This window comes from Pipistrellus hanaki (genome assembly GCF_964339955.1).
Source record: "Pipistrellus hanaki genome assembly, chromosome: 6".
NCBI lineage: Eukaryota > Metazoa > Chordata > Mammalia > Chiroptera > Vespertilionidae > Pipistrellus > Pipistrellus hanaki.
In genome coordinates, this window is record NC_140508.1 from 33,087,240 (window position 1) to 33,100,889 (window position 13,650).

General features: G+C 53.5%; 1 protein-coding gene across 1 annotated transcript in view; it reads left to right on the forward strand.

Annotated features, from left to right (window-relative positions):
* The window catches only part of ANGPT4 (angiopoietin 4), a 29,469-nt gene extending 24,203 nt beyond the window's left edge, over positions 1-5,266 (forward strand). The window contains exons 8-9 of the mRNA XM_084889037.1: positions 2,651-2,781; positions 3,491-5,266. Coding sequence (XP_084745163.1) covers positions 2,651-2,781; positions 3,491-3,651 — 292 coding nt within the window. The 3' untranslated portion in view covers positions 3,652-5,266. The remainder of the gene's footprint in view (positions 1-2,650; positions 2,782-3,490) is intronic.
* Positions 5,267-13,650: the final 8,384 nt, after the last annotated feature.

Genomic DNA, 13,650 nt, shown 5'->3' on the forward strand with positions numbered 1-13,650 from the left:
CTGAAGCCTGAGCAAGGCTCTTTCAAAGGCGGCTGAGATGACCAGGGAGAGGCCCCACTCACTCAGGAGACTGGGGTGGAGAGCCTGGAAAGCACTGTGGGGCCCGAAACTGCCAAAGGAGGGCCAGGAGGAGAGGGTTGAGGCAGGCGCTGGTCCCTGTGCCACCACCAGACCAGGTCAGCCCGCTGGTGAGGGCGGGAGGAAGCCCATGGGAAGCCCAGAGGCAGCGATGCGTTGGCAGTCAGCAGCTGGGGCATGGGCATCGCGGCAGGAGGGGTGCCCTTCTTTGTCCATCACAATAAGGGGGCTTCTGGAGTCCAGCTGGGGCACAGGCATAACCCTAAAGAGAAAGTGGCCCACGAGGAGGGGAAGGGGGAGGCACAGGCGAGGCACAGGCAAGACACCAGGCGCACACATACAGACACTGGGCACATGCCCACCCAGGCCTCATTACAAGACAGTCAGGCATTCACACGTGCAGAGCTTGCCACACCCCTGGGGTACATGCAGAGCACAATATCACACAAGTGCATAGCTACACAAACAGGCACAGACACATGTGCAAATGTCCCTCACAGAAGCCCTCACAGGCAAACACGCACAACCCCAGCCACAAAGGCAGATTCCCTAGCACATCCTGGACCCACAATAGATATTCTAGCACAAACTCAACACACACACACACACACACACACACACACACACTCACACACACACTCACACACACACACGCTAGACTGGAAGATGGTATCACACTACAGACACATAGACTGGGATGCAGATCCACAGACACATGGGAGACACACCGGATGTTTCTAACTTGGGGATCCCCAGAGACTCGTGTGTTTGTTTGGGTTTCCCAGGACTGAGCTATGAACATATTCAAAGTGCATCTGAACAGCGGGCCAAGTGGGGTTTCCTGGTCCGTGACTGGGGGTCCCCCGGAGATCACAGACCCTAGGCTGGCTCCCAAAGGGGAGAGGAAGCGAGGCAGAGCTGAGCTGAGGACCTGGGGACCAGAGAGAGGCCAGGCCAGTGCTGATTCCATACAGCCCCAGACGGAGTAGGACCCCAAACGGCAGCCTGTGCCCAGAGCCTGGCTTTGAGCTGACATCACCGAGCCCTCAGGAGGAGCCCTCAGGGGCCACAAGGAAACGCCAGGACCATGTCCCCAGCCTGGGAGCCCCTGGCCAGCCAGGCCTCTTGCCAGGGCCAGTTTGCAACGCCAGTCGATTGAGCCCCAGGTGGCATGTTTAAGGGCACAGAGCCTCATGGCTGGCCACAGTGATCTGGACCCCGAGGGCCATGTGCCTGCCTCGCCATAGACAGAGCCCATGGGTGGGAGGTGCAGGGACTTAGCCAGGCCATATGCCCTGGCCCTGCATTCCTTCTGGGCCCCAATGGGAAAGCTCCAGGCTCTGCCTTGGAGACCCAGAGTCCCTGAGCTGCCCTGGCGGCATCTGGTGTCCCCTTGCCAACACCGGAGGGCCTTCTTTATTGCTCCCAAATGCATCCTCATCTCAGTTGCCAGGGCAGCCCCTTCCCTGCTACAAGAAGCCAACACTCCAACCAGGCCAGCAGCCTGTGCCAGCGCTGTGCCAAGGGCCAGGGGCACAGGGACAAATAGCAAGCAGCCTCACCTGGCTGAGCATTTATGACGTGCCAGCACCGCTCTGCTCTGCGCCCATCACACCCTGAAGTCATCGAATCACAATAGCTGCTCGAGGTCGGTTTAACACGCTAATTACCACCTGGACAGATGAGGAAACCGAAGCTCAGAGGTGAAGCTGTCTGCCCAAGGTCATGCCCCTGGCAAGCGGCAGAGCTGAGTGAGACTCACCGCCTGGCAGAGAAAGAGAAACCCTCCCCAGCGGGCTGTGGAGGGGGAAGCCATAGGGATAGAGGCTCGATGTGAGGAGGTGTGACGGGTGGGGCTGCACATGGTCAGCGGGGGAGGAAAATGCACGGCTTCAGGCCAGGCCCAGTGGGCTGGGGTCTGGCTCCCACCCTCAGTCATTCTGAAACCTTAGGCCGGCTCCTTTGCTTCTTGGGGTCTTGGTTTCCTTGTCTGTAAAATGGAAATACTTGAGTGTTGTGAGGCTTAAACAAGATGAGCTGAACCAGTGGTCGGCAAACTCATGAGTGAACAGAGCCAGATATCAACAGCGCAATGACTGAAATTTCTTTTGAGAGCTGAAAACCGACTTCTGGGCATGGGCCACGAAGTTTCAGTCGCACTGTATGTGTGCGCCCGCACGTGGTGTTTTGTGGAAGAGCCACACTCAAGGGGCCAAAGAGCTGCAGATGGTTCATGAGCCTGCAGTTTGCTGACCACTGAGTTAAACCATGTGAAGTGTTTTGAACAATGCCTGGCACATGCTAGATGTTGTTTTTTTTACAACGTTAGCCATTGCCCTCACTGTTATTATTGCCGTGATCATGCTGCTCCTGTGTAAGACTCAGGTGCATCGAGAGAAGGGAGGCCCGGCACAGGGTGGGTGCTCGGTCGCTGAGAGGCAGCAGGTTAGGGAGTGCAATCCAGGAGGGCGGGGGCCCCCATAACAACCAGATCGGAGCCCCTTCCTCAGCCAGCCCCCACCTGACTCTGCGCCCTTCTCCCCCTCCACCACCACCTCCGGGTGGCTTCCAGGCTTTCTCTGAGCGGGTACAGTGGCTCTGCGGGGCCCCAGAGCAGCCTGGCCCTGGAGGGCACCAACTTCAGCACCCGGGACGCAGACAACGACAACTGCCTCTGCAAGTGCGCCCAGATGCTGTCCGGAGGTGGGTGCGGGGTGCGGTGACGCCCATCCGCCCACAGGTGGGAGGCGGGAGACCCCCTGAGACACAGAGCCAGGGACAGGTGGAGACCGAGAGAGACTGCGGAACCGGCATAGAGACAGGGGGCTGGAGACAGAAAGCTACGCGGGGGCGGAAGCACAAAGGAGAGATGGAGAGAGAAATGCAGATCAGGGCAAGAGAAAGGAACACGGAGTGTGGGAGACAGACAGACCCAGAAAGACAGAGACAGTGACCATCAGAGAGAGGATCCCGGTTTGAGAGAGACCCACAGCGTGGCAGGCAAGCACAGAGACCATCAGAGAGAGAAAGAGATAGCCCCAGGGTGTTAGAGACTCAGGGGACAGAGAGCACTGAACCCCACAGAGAGAGGGAGATGGGGCTTGTGCGGGAGTGAGAGGGGAGGCGAGGGGGAGGAGACAGGGATGCTGGGACACAGGGATTGGGGGCAGGGTGAAAGAATGGAGGGGCTGAGGGGGGTAACGGAGCCCGATGCCACCTCCAGGGGCGCCAGGCTGGGCAGAGGGTCCGGGAGTCTCCCTCTCACCCCCCTGGCCACTCCCCCCAGCCCCCGTCTCCCAGGAGCTGACTTCCTGGGGGAGTCGAAGGCCTGCTTAGTCTTTGAGGTAGGGGGCTGCCCTCACCCCACCGGAGGGCCTCCAGCTCCCACAGCCTCTTCCTCCGCTCCCCCCAGGGTGGTGGTTTGACGCCTGTGGCCTCTCGAACCTGAACGGCATCTACTACGCGGCCGGCCGCCACCTGCGCAAGCTCAACGGCATCCGCTGGCACTACTTCCAGGGCCCCAGCTACTCGCTGCGCGCCACCCGCATGCTGGTGCGGCCCGTGGGCACCTAACAGCAGCCCCGCCGAAGGCTGGGACCCGGGAGGAGGCAGGGCTTACTATGCCCTGGGCGAGCTGGACCAACACAGGACACAGTGCCAGGGCCTGGACGCCTGGACCTCCTGAGCCAGCCCTCCTGGCCCCACGAGTCCCCACGAGTCTCCAACGCCTGGCCTCCCTGTCGTCCTCCAGCTGTGATATGGGGGGGAGGGGTGACTGGGGGCTCCTGTCTCTGCAGGACCCCTCTTTTCTCCAGTATTCTGCAGGGGCCCCTGCCAACCCGAGGGTCACAATACTCTGAATGAGCTGAGAACAGACAACGTGGCTCCTCAAAGGAATACCTGGCTGGCGATGGAATTTCAGGCAGGTGGGGAGGTGTCTGCAGGCAGGAGACTGCTCAGATGGAGACCCAGATCCTATGCCCAGGGTTGGTGGGAAGGCCATCGCCTGTTCCAAGCCTTCTCAGCCTTGAGATGCCCTTGAGCTGTCCAAGGCTGAAAGGCCTGCACCTACCCCATAACAGGAATCTTTATGTCCACCCCACACGGCCCACCACTCCCGGGGCCCCACCTCTGGAACTCAACCCTGGTCTCTCAAGGGCTCCAGGAGACCTCAGAGAGGTTCCTCCCCCCCCCCCCCCCCCCCCCCCCCCCCCCCCGCCCAGCGGGTTCCGGAACAGGCTCCGCAGAGAATAACGCAGGCTTCCCGCTCAGCGTGCCTGTGGTCCAGTGAGAGAGGAGAGCGTAGTTAAACCAGTGTCCACATGCATTCTCAGCTGCAGGACGCATCAGAGCCTTCAATGTGGCCTGTACTTGGTGACCCCCGGGAAGGGGCTGGCATGGGCAGCTTTCCCCAGATTTCCTTATCTCTCGGGGCGGTGGATGCCTCTGGAAAAGGCTAGTCCTCAAGTGTCATGAGGAGGAGCCCCAAGGCACCATCTCCCACCCCCAGCGACCCATCCTTTCTGGCTGCAAAAGCCACAGGGAAGGTCTCAAATCGTCTCTAAAACAACTGGAAAGAAACGTTGGATTAGAACAGACACACACCATCCCGGAGCTTCCCGGCTGCTGCCAAGGCTCCTTCTGGCTCTTGGGCTGCCCTCGGCACTCCCTGTCAGCCCAGCTCAGCCTGGCTCAGGTACAGGCACTGCCAGGGACTGTCCGCACTGCCCTGGGCAGAACACCATCTGCAGGTCCAGATCCTCCCAGGTCTAAGCCGGAACCCCCAGCCCCCTCCCCCTGCTCCATCCAACAGGATGTTGCCGCGGGGGGTCTGGGGGACCAGGGCCTTCTCCTGAGCTTCTGTCAGAGGGCGAGGTCAGAAAGGAGCCACGGCCGCTCTGCCACTCCCCCATCGCTGTGCCACCCTCTCCAGTCCCCATGGCCCACTGTGCGCAGCGTGGTGTCGTGGGCAGGGCTTGGCGTCGGACAGGCCTGCTCCGGTTCTTTGGACTTGAGGCCTGTGGCTCAGCCTCTCATGGCCTCGGTTATCTCGTCTGTGAAATGGAGGCGATGATACTCATTCCTATGAGACCATGCATGTCAACGTCTGATCAGAGCCTGGTATGAAGCAGGTGCCTAATAAATATTAGTTCCCAAAGAGGTGAGAAATTGCCCCGAGTGTGTGTCATCCCTTCTGCTGGGCCCAGATCAGTGAGCGTGTATTGCTGTGTCCACAGCACTTGTTGTTACACTGCTCTGTGCTGGGGAGGGGTGGAGGGGGAGCTGGGAGCCTCAGGGACAGACTCCTCTGCATGGGGTGAACTCTCTCTCTCTTCCCCCCCCCCCCCCAAATTCCTGTCTGCAATCCCATTCCCTAAAAGGTCAAAAAGCTGGTTTGGTTACCCTCAGACACTTGTTTTTTGTTTGTTGTTTTGTTTTTTAAATATATTTTTATTGATTCCAGAGAGGAAAGGAGAGAGAGGGAGAGAGATAGAAACATCCATGATGAGAGAAAATCATCCACTGATGATCTGTCTCCTGCACGCCCCCCACTGGGGAACGAGCACACAACCCAGGCACCTGCCTTTGACCGCAGTCAAACCTGGGACCCTTCAGTCTGCAGGCTGACACTCTATCCATTGAGCCAGACCGGCGAGGGCCAGACACTTGTTTTTAAATATTCACCCTTCCCTCTCACCTTCCTTCCTCCTCCAAGCCAGGACTCTCCAGTGCAAGGCATAGAAACCTTATCCCAAGCAATGGATTGGCTCACCTAACAAGCTTGAAAGTGGATTCAGGTGTGGCTAGATCCAGGCGCTCCAATGATGCCCCTCTCCGTCTCCTGGCTCTGCCATCTGCCATGTGGACTTCACTCCCAGTCATGCTCGGTCCTGACCAGAGGGCCCCTCCCGCTGGGCTCACGTCGTCCCAGCTCGCGCCTCTGAGACAGAGCTCCCCTGTCCCAGCGAGGGCATGATTCTCTCCAGCCGGGACTGGTCCCGTGCCATCCCTGCACTTACCACTGTGATTCTAATTGACCAGACCTGGGTCACATGATCTTGCCTGGAACCAGCGGGTGGGGTCTGTCCCACCTAAGTCATGCGGCATGTGGACCAGCAGTGGGGAAACAGACACTGTTTCAGGAAGGCAAGACCGGTGATCACTTTTTCTCCGTCTCTTATCTCTCCATCTCTGCCGCACCCCCCCCCCCCATTCTCTCTGACTCCAATGCCTGGCCCCAGGCTCTTCATCCCCAGGTTGCCCCAGATTATCAAGGGCACAGCTGCGTCCTGCTCAGGCAATGTCAGACCCTGGCCCTCTCTGAGCCTCCGCTCCCATCTGTGCAGCAAGGACGGAACACCTGCAGACCTCTAAGAGCCTCTGACAACGATGCTCATGGTGGCTGCACACGAGACCAGCTGAAGGATTCTGGGCAGCACAAAGCCTGTGGTGGGCAACCCTGGTGGGGCCTTGGCCCCGGCCGGGTCTCCAGGAGCCACTGCTCATAGGAGCTGGCTTCTGGGATACCTGCATCTGCAGGCTGCTATGCAGAATCCTCGTCACCTCTCCCTACATCAGGCCAGTGTTCTCCTCATTTTCGTGATGAAGAAATTAGAGCTCAGAGAGGGAAAGGATTTCATCTAAGGCAGCACAGCCAACCACCGCCGACAATGCAGAGGCATACACAGGCTGCCTCCCTCGTCCAGAGCTCTCTGAAGGCATCTTGGCACAGAACATAAAAATGCTGGAGCGGTGTCCCCTCCACCGATATCGAGGGCTGAAGGAACTTTCTGGAAAGCTCTCCAAGACCCATCTGTCTTTCCCACTGGCACCTGGTAGGTCCTGCTGGAGCCAGACAGACAGAGCACAATGTTCCTGAGATCTCTGCATGTTCCCAGCCAAGGCTGAGGGAGAGTGCACTGTGCACCCCCAGAGATGACAGCCAGGGTGGCCCTTTGCAGGGGGATGGGAGCAGCCGGCATAAGGGTAGATTGTCGCCATGGGGGATTTGACCCCTTTTTCCAGATTGCCCGGCCCTCGATGTCTGTGTGATCCTGACCTCTCCTATTTAAAAGGTTTCAGAAAGCTGTCAGTGTTGCCTCGGTCACACTGGCGACGGCACAGTTTGATGGAGCAGCCCTTCGGAGAACGGAGTCTGGCCCAAGCCATGTCCAGCTTTCATATGTTACTCTCTTGTGTTCGCTAATGTGGGAATGCACCGCTGGTGTTCTCCCGGGGCCTGAGGGTGGGGACGTCCAAAGGCCTTTAGTTTCTAGCACGTTCCTGCCCTGCCTGGTGAGAACGCTCTGAGCCTCTCGTCTGTGTTTGCACAATCAGGAGGCTGGGATCTAGTTCACAGGGAAGTCAAGCACGTTCAGTGTGCATCCACTCACAGAATGCATGCACACATTCATTTATCCACATCGCAGCAACGGACTGGGACCCACCTGGGTGCAGGCCTGGGTGGGTGATGGGGATGGAGCCGCAAACAAGATGCATGTCTACAGTTCTGCACTCACAGAGCTTAACAGGCTCGGGGGACCGAAGCCAAAACCAACTATTTTTAATTTAAAAACTAAATTAACAAATTATTATATTGCAGATGAAGAAAATAAACAGGAGGTAGAGGTGAAAGATTACGAAGGGCCCACCTTAGGGCGATCAGGGAAACCCTCTCTGAAGAGACGACACTTAAATTGAGGACTAGCCCTAGCCGGTTTGGCTCAGTGGATAGAGCGTCGGCCTGCGGACTCAAGGGTTCTGGGTTCGATTCCGGTCAAGGGCATGGTACCTTGATTGCAGGCACATCCCCAGTGGGGAGTGTGCAGGAGGCAGCTGATCAATGTTTCTAAATCTCTATCCCTCTCTGTAAAAATCAATAAAATATATTTAAAATAAAAAATAATAAATAAATAATAAATAATAAATAATAAATAAATTGAGGACTAAAAGGCGGGGAAGAGGCCACCAAGGGAAGAGCTGTGGAAAGAATAGGCCCATTAGACTCTCGTGACTAGAGGAAGAGCAAATGCAAAGGCCTGAGGTGGTCATGAGGAGCTACAGGGAGGCCAGCGCGGCTGCAGCAGAGGGAGCCAGGGGGGGAAGTGGTGGAGAATGTGCCCTCCGAGCACCTACATCAGAGATCGCCTCCCCACCCCATGCCTGCCAAGGCCTGGATGCAGCCACCACTCCGCCTGAGAGGCTGTGGAGCGGGAGCAAACTCCTGCCCCTCTTGGGACCTCAGGGTTCCAATCCGTGAAATGTAGGCGAGGGACGTCTGAAAGTCACCCACATCCTGTGATTGTATAAACCTGGGCCCACAGCCTGAGCTAAGGGCCACTGAGGGGATCAGAAGAGAATGGGCATTTCAGTGTGTCTCCTACATGGGGTCAGCCAGAGGAGTTGGGCAGAGACACTGGGTATTGACCGTACGCCTTCTCCAAGCTGCTTCTACAGTCACCATCCCTGAATCGTAGTCGGTCCTGTCATTACCCCATTTTACAGATGTGGAAGCGGAGGCTCAAAGAAGCCAAGTGCCGTGCCTCAGGTCACACAGGGACTTAGGATACAGGCTAAGCTGCTGCAGCTAAAAGACCTCAAGACACACCGAGTTAACTATTCCTCTTCCTTGGAACTTCTTAAACTGGGCTTCACAGGCTCCGGGCTTGAGGCATTCCTTCTAAAGAAAAAGTCCCAAATGGCCAACCGTTGTCCTAGATTCTAGGACCTAGAAGATCTGTCCATTCCCACCTTTAAGGAGCAGGATGCAGTGGCTGTTCCCTGTAAGTAACGTTTATGGCAGAAATCTGGGTCCAGGTCCCACACATGCCCCTCACAAGATTAACACCGGAGCCTCCAGAATCCCCAGGCCGGCTCAGTGAATGGTGAGGGGACCCACGGGAGGGCCTGCACAGAGCAAGCTCTCTGTGACGTTATCTTCGCATCTTTCTCTATGCCAGGCGCCTCAGCAAGCACTTCCCTCGAAGATCCATAAAAGCCCCATAACAACCCAGTGGGACAGGGGCCATTATCCTCCCCTCCTTTTATAGATGGGGAAACTGAGGCCCGGGGAAGTGAAGTCACTTGTCCAAAATCACAAAAAGGAGGGGTGTGGAGGTGGCTTTGGTCCCACGTCACCTCCTCCAGAGCAGGCTTCCCCTGGAGCGCATGTTCCCCGTGCGCTTAAAGGGGAAGGTTAAAGGAATAAAAAATACATGAGCAAGGGCTGAGTTCAAGCTGGCCAGCCAATGCTTGAAATGCACAGAGGAAGACAGAGGCCCGCAGTCCCCACTGCACCGTCCTGGGCAGGGCCAACACCTCCCTTCCTGCTCGGACCTCCGGCTCTTCAACACATGGGCACAGGCCCCCCAGCCCCAGTCCTCTTCTGAGCAGGACTCAAGTTTTCTCTCTTGTCAACCACCTTGGCCTTCTCCTGTGCCCTGGGCAAGGGATGGACAGCAGCTATTGCCGGTTTATTCTAATCTGGGGAGGCTGGAAGCCCCCTGGCTAGGAGGCCCTGTCCCTCAGCCTTCGCTGTCTGTCCCTTAGTGTCTGAGAGAAGTGTCAGGACCATCATCACCAGGTCTGACAGGGTCCATAAATCAAAAGACTGGACCAGCCCCTTCCCTCTTGAGCCTCATTCTTCTCCTCCATAAAACGGGAGTGGGCATCCCCACCCTACTTGTTTCACAGGGTTGCCATGAAATTCACATACTAGTACGATGGTCCCTCTCCTCAGCAGACATTTATAGGGTATCCACCATGTGCCAGCCACTGTGCTAAGCACTGGAAATGTAGCCAGGAGTGGGTGGGAGGAAACAGAGATTCAATAGAAAGTAACCAAACAATAGCCCTGGCTGGTGTGGCTCAGTCCATACACCGAGAGGTCGCCAGTTCAATTCCCAGCTGGGGCACATGCTTTGGTTGCAGGCTTGAACCACAGTAAGAGGAGTGCAGGAGACAGTTGATGGATGTTTCTCTCTCTCATCGATGTCTCTTTCACCCTCTCCCTCCTCTCTCTCTAAAATCAATAAATACTTTAAAAAAAAATAACTAAGGAACAAAATGTACAGTGCCAGTGCTAGGGGAAATACACCGTGCTGTTGGAGCAAGGGTGTCAACTTAGAGGGAAAAGTGAGAAGAAATTGAAGATGGGAAGAACTGGATGAACAGGAAAAAGAGGATTCCACGCAGAGGGAATAGCACATGCAAAGGCCCAGGCGCTGGCCCAGGGGAAAGCATCAGAGCACGGGGGCAGAAGTGGCCACAGCTTTAATAGGGGCTGGGTGGGCAGGGCCTTGGGTGCCAAGCTGAGAAGAGAACACAAGAAGATGCAGCCGTAGCAGCAGGAAGCCAGTGCCCAGGAGTCGCTCAGAACCCACAGGCTTTCTCCTCCTCCAATATGAGTGTGTAAATGTTCTTCTCCTCCAATGTGAGTATGTAAACATTCTCCTCCTCCAATGTGAGTGTGTAAATGTTCTTCTCCTCCAATGTGAGTGTGTGAACTTTCTTCTCCTCCAATGTGAGTGTGTAAACTTTCTCCTCCTCCAATGTGAGTGTGTAAACGTTCTTCTCCTCCAATGTGAGTGTGTAAACGTTCTTCTCCTCCAATGTGAGTGTGTAAACTTTCTTCTCCTCCAATGTGAGTGTGTGAACTTTCTTCTCCAATGTGAGTGTGTAAACTTTCTCCTCCTCCAATGTGAGTGTGTGAACTTTCTCCTCCTCCAATGTGAGTGTGTAAATGTTCTTCTAAACTTTCTTCTCCTCCAATATGAGTGTGTAAACGTTCTTCTCCTCCAATGTGAGTATGTAAACATTCTCCTCCTCCAATGTGAGTGTGTGAACTTTCTTCTCCTCCAATGTGAGTGTGTAAACTTTCTTCTCCTCCAATGTGAGTGTATGAACTTTCTTCTCCTCCAATGTGAGTGTGTAAAAGTTCTTTTTCTCCAATATGAGTGTGTAAACTTTCTCCTCCAATGTGAGTGTGTAAACGTTCTTCTCCTCCAATGTGAGTGTGTAAACTTTCTCCTCCTGCAATGTGAGTGTGTGAACTTTCTCCTCCTCCAATGTGAGTGTGTAAACGTTCTTTTTCTCCAATATGAGTGTATAAACTTTCTCCTCCAATGTGAGTGTGTAAACGTTCTTCTCCTCCAATTTGAGTGTGTAAACTTTCTCCTCCTCCAATGTGAGTGTGTGAACTTTCTCCTCCTCCAATGTGAGTGTGTAAACGTTCTTCTCCAATGTGAGTGTGTAAACTTTCTTCTCCTCCAATGTGTGTGTAAACGTTCTTCTCCTCCAATATGAGTGTGTAAACTTTCTTCTCCTCCAATATGAGTGTGTAAACTTTCTCCTCCTCCAATGTGAGTGTGTAAACGTTCTTCTCCTCCAATGTGAGTGTGTAAACGTTCTTCTCCTCCAATGTGAGTGTGTAAACTTTCTTCTCCTCCAATGTGAGTGTGTGAACTTTCTTCTCCAATGTGAGTGTGTAAACTTTCTCCTCCTCCAATGTGAGTGTGTGAACTTTCTCCTCCTCCAATGTGAGTGTGTAAATGTTCTTCTAAACTTTCTTCTCCTCCAATATGAATGTGTAAACTTTCTCCTCCTCCAATGTGAGTGTGTAAACGTTCTTCTCCTCCAATGTGAGTGTGTAAACGTTCTTCTCCTCCAATGTGAGTGTGTAAACTTTCTTCTCCTCCAATGTGAGTGTGTAAACGTTCTTCTCCTCCAATGTGAGTGTGTAAACTTTCTTCTCCTCCAATGTGAGTGTGTAAACGTTCTTCTCCTCCAATGTGAGTGTGTAAACTTTTCCCTCCTCCAATGTGAGTGTGTAAACTTTTCCCTCCTCCAATATGAGTGTGTAAACTTTCTTCTCCAATGTGAGTGTGTAAACTTGTGCAAGTTATTTCCCCTTTCAGAACCTGGGTTTTCAGTGCCAATGAAACAGGAATCTCGATACCTACGTTGGCAAGACTTTAGAGAAACTCTATCCACCATCATGAAAGGCCTATTCCAGCATGGAGGACCTCTCCAAAAGTGATGGCCACTGCTATTTTCAATGCAGCCTGTGGCATTTCCGGGTCTTTCCATTATTTCCTGCTTCCTGAACATTTGTCATTGCTGAAACTTGGTAGCAGATAACTGGGAGTGGACCCTAAAATGTTTAGGGAAATTTTTAAATGGAGAGAAGCCAAGCCATGGATTTATTCATTTTCTGTTATTTGGAAAAGGACTCCAGGGTTCCACAGGAACCTAGTTTGAGAATGATAACCCACAGAAGGTAAAGGAGGATGCCCCAAGCCTGATATCTGTGCAGTGGGTCCTGCAGACTATACAGCAGCCAAGGACTATCGCACAGATTAGCCCCTACCCGGGAATGTCAACAGGAAATGGATAAACAATGACACAGTCACACCATGGAAGTGAGTATTCCCTGGGAAGCGGGACTGGGGCAGCTCGTGAGGGGCTAGGAGTGTTTGTTTCTTGACACACAAGAGGGTTACACACACGAGTTCTGTTTGCAAGAACTCAGCAAGTTGTGCATTTATTTGTGCACTTTTCTCTATGTATGTTTCTCTGTATGTGGGCAGCAAGGATAATCCTAATATATAAAAAGCCAGGGGCTGTCATGACCTAAATGACTGACCGAACTACCGAACAGGAAGCTATGTGGGGCAACCAGGCTGGCGGGGGGGGGGGGGGGGGGGGGGCAGTGAGAGATGACCAAATAACTGGGTCCTGGGCCCCTGCCAGGGCATGGCGGCAGAAAGGAGCTCTTGGCCCCAGCTGGGGAGCAGCGGAACTCTGAGTCTCCTACAATCGCGGGAGTGTCTGGGTGTCTGGCCTTCAAACCCAGGGCCCAGAGCTCTCTGTCGCCACCGCAACCCAGCCAGGGCTCAGAGAGTCCCTCCAGAGCTGAAGTATTAACAAAGCTGATTAACATTATTGAAACTGAAGTATTAACAGGATCTGCAGAAGAGAGCTTTTTCTGATTTCCAAGTATTGATTTGTACCCATCTGACACTGGCCTCCCATTTAAATTAATTCCAAGACAGTTTCCTGAGATGCCGGCATTTTCAATGACTACTAATGAGTCCCAAGGACAAGCTCTTGACAGAGTGGGAATATTCCTCCCTGAACCGGTTTTTGCACATGGTCCGTTGTATGTTGCTTTCTCTTGAGTTCGAAGAGCATGTGACGTTAAAGTTTAAGTTGTAAAACCTAACTTCATCACAAGGGAAATTAGTCAAGCACTCCGAAAGAGTTTTCACTCTTAATGTGGTATATGGAGAGATATTAGAGTAAGTTTCATCAATTTATCAGTCATTGTTTGTATCAGTGTTGTTTTTGCATCATATCTTTGTTGTTTTTATATCATGTTGTGATTGTTTATTTATTAATAAATTTATATATTATTTTCATATACATTTTACTAATTTTCTTTCACTTCTGACACTCCTATTATAGAGAAAGGACAACTAGCAATATTAAACTATTTCCTCTAATTAATTCCCTTTTAATATGCACGAATTTTGTGCATGGGCCATTAGTAAAAATATAAATATTCTGTAAACA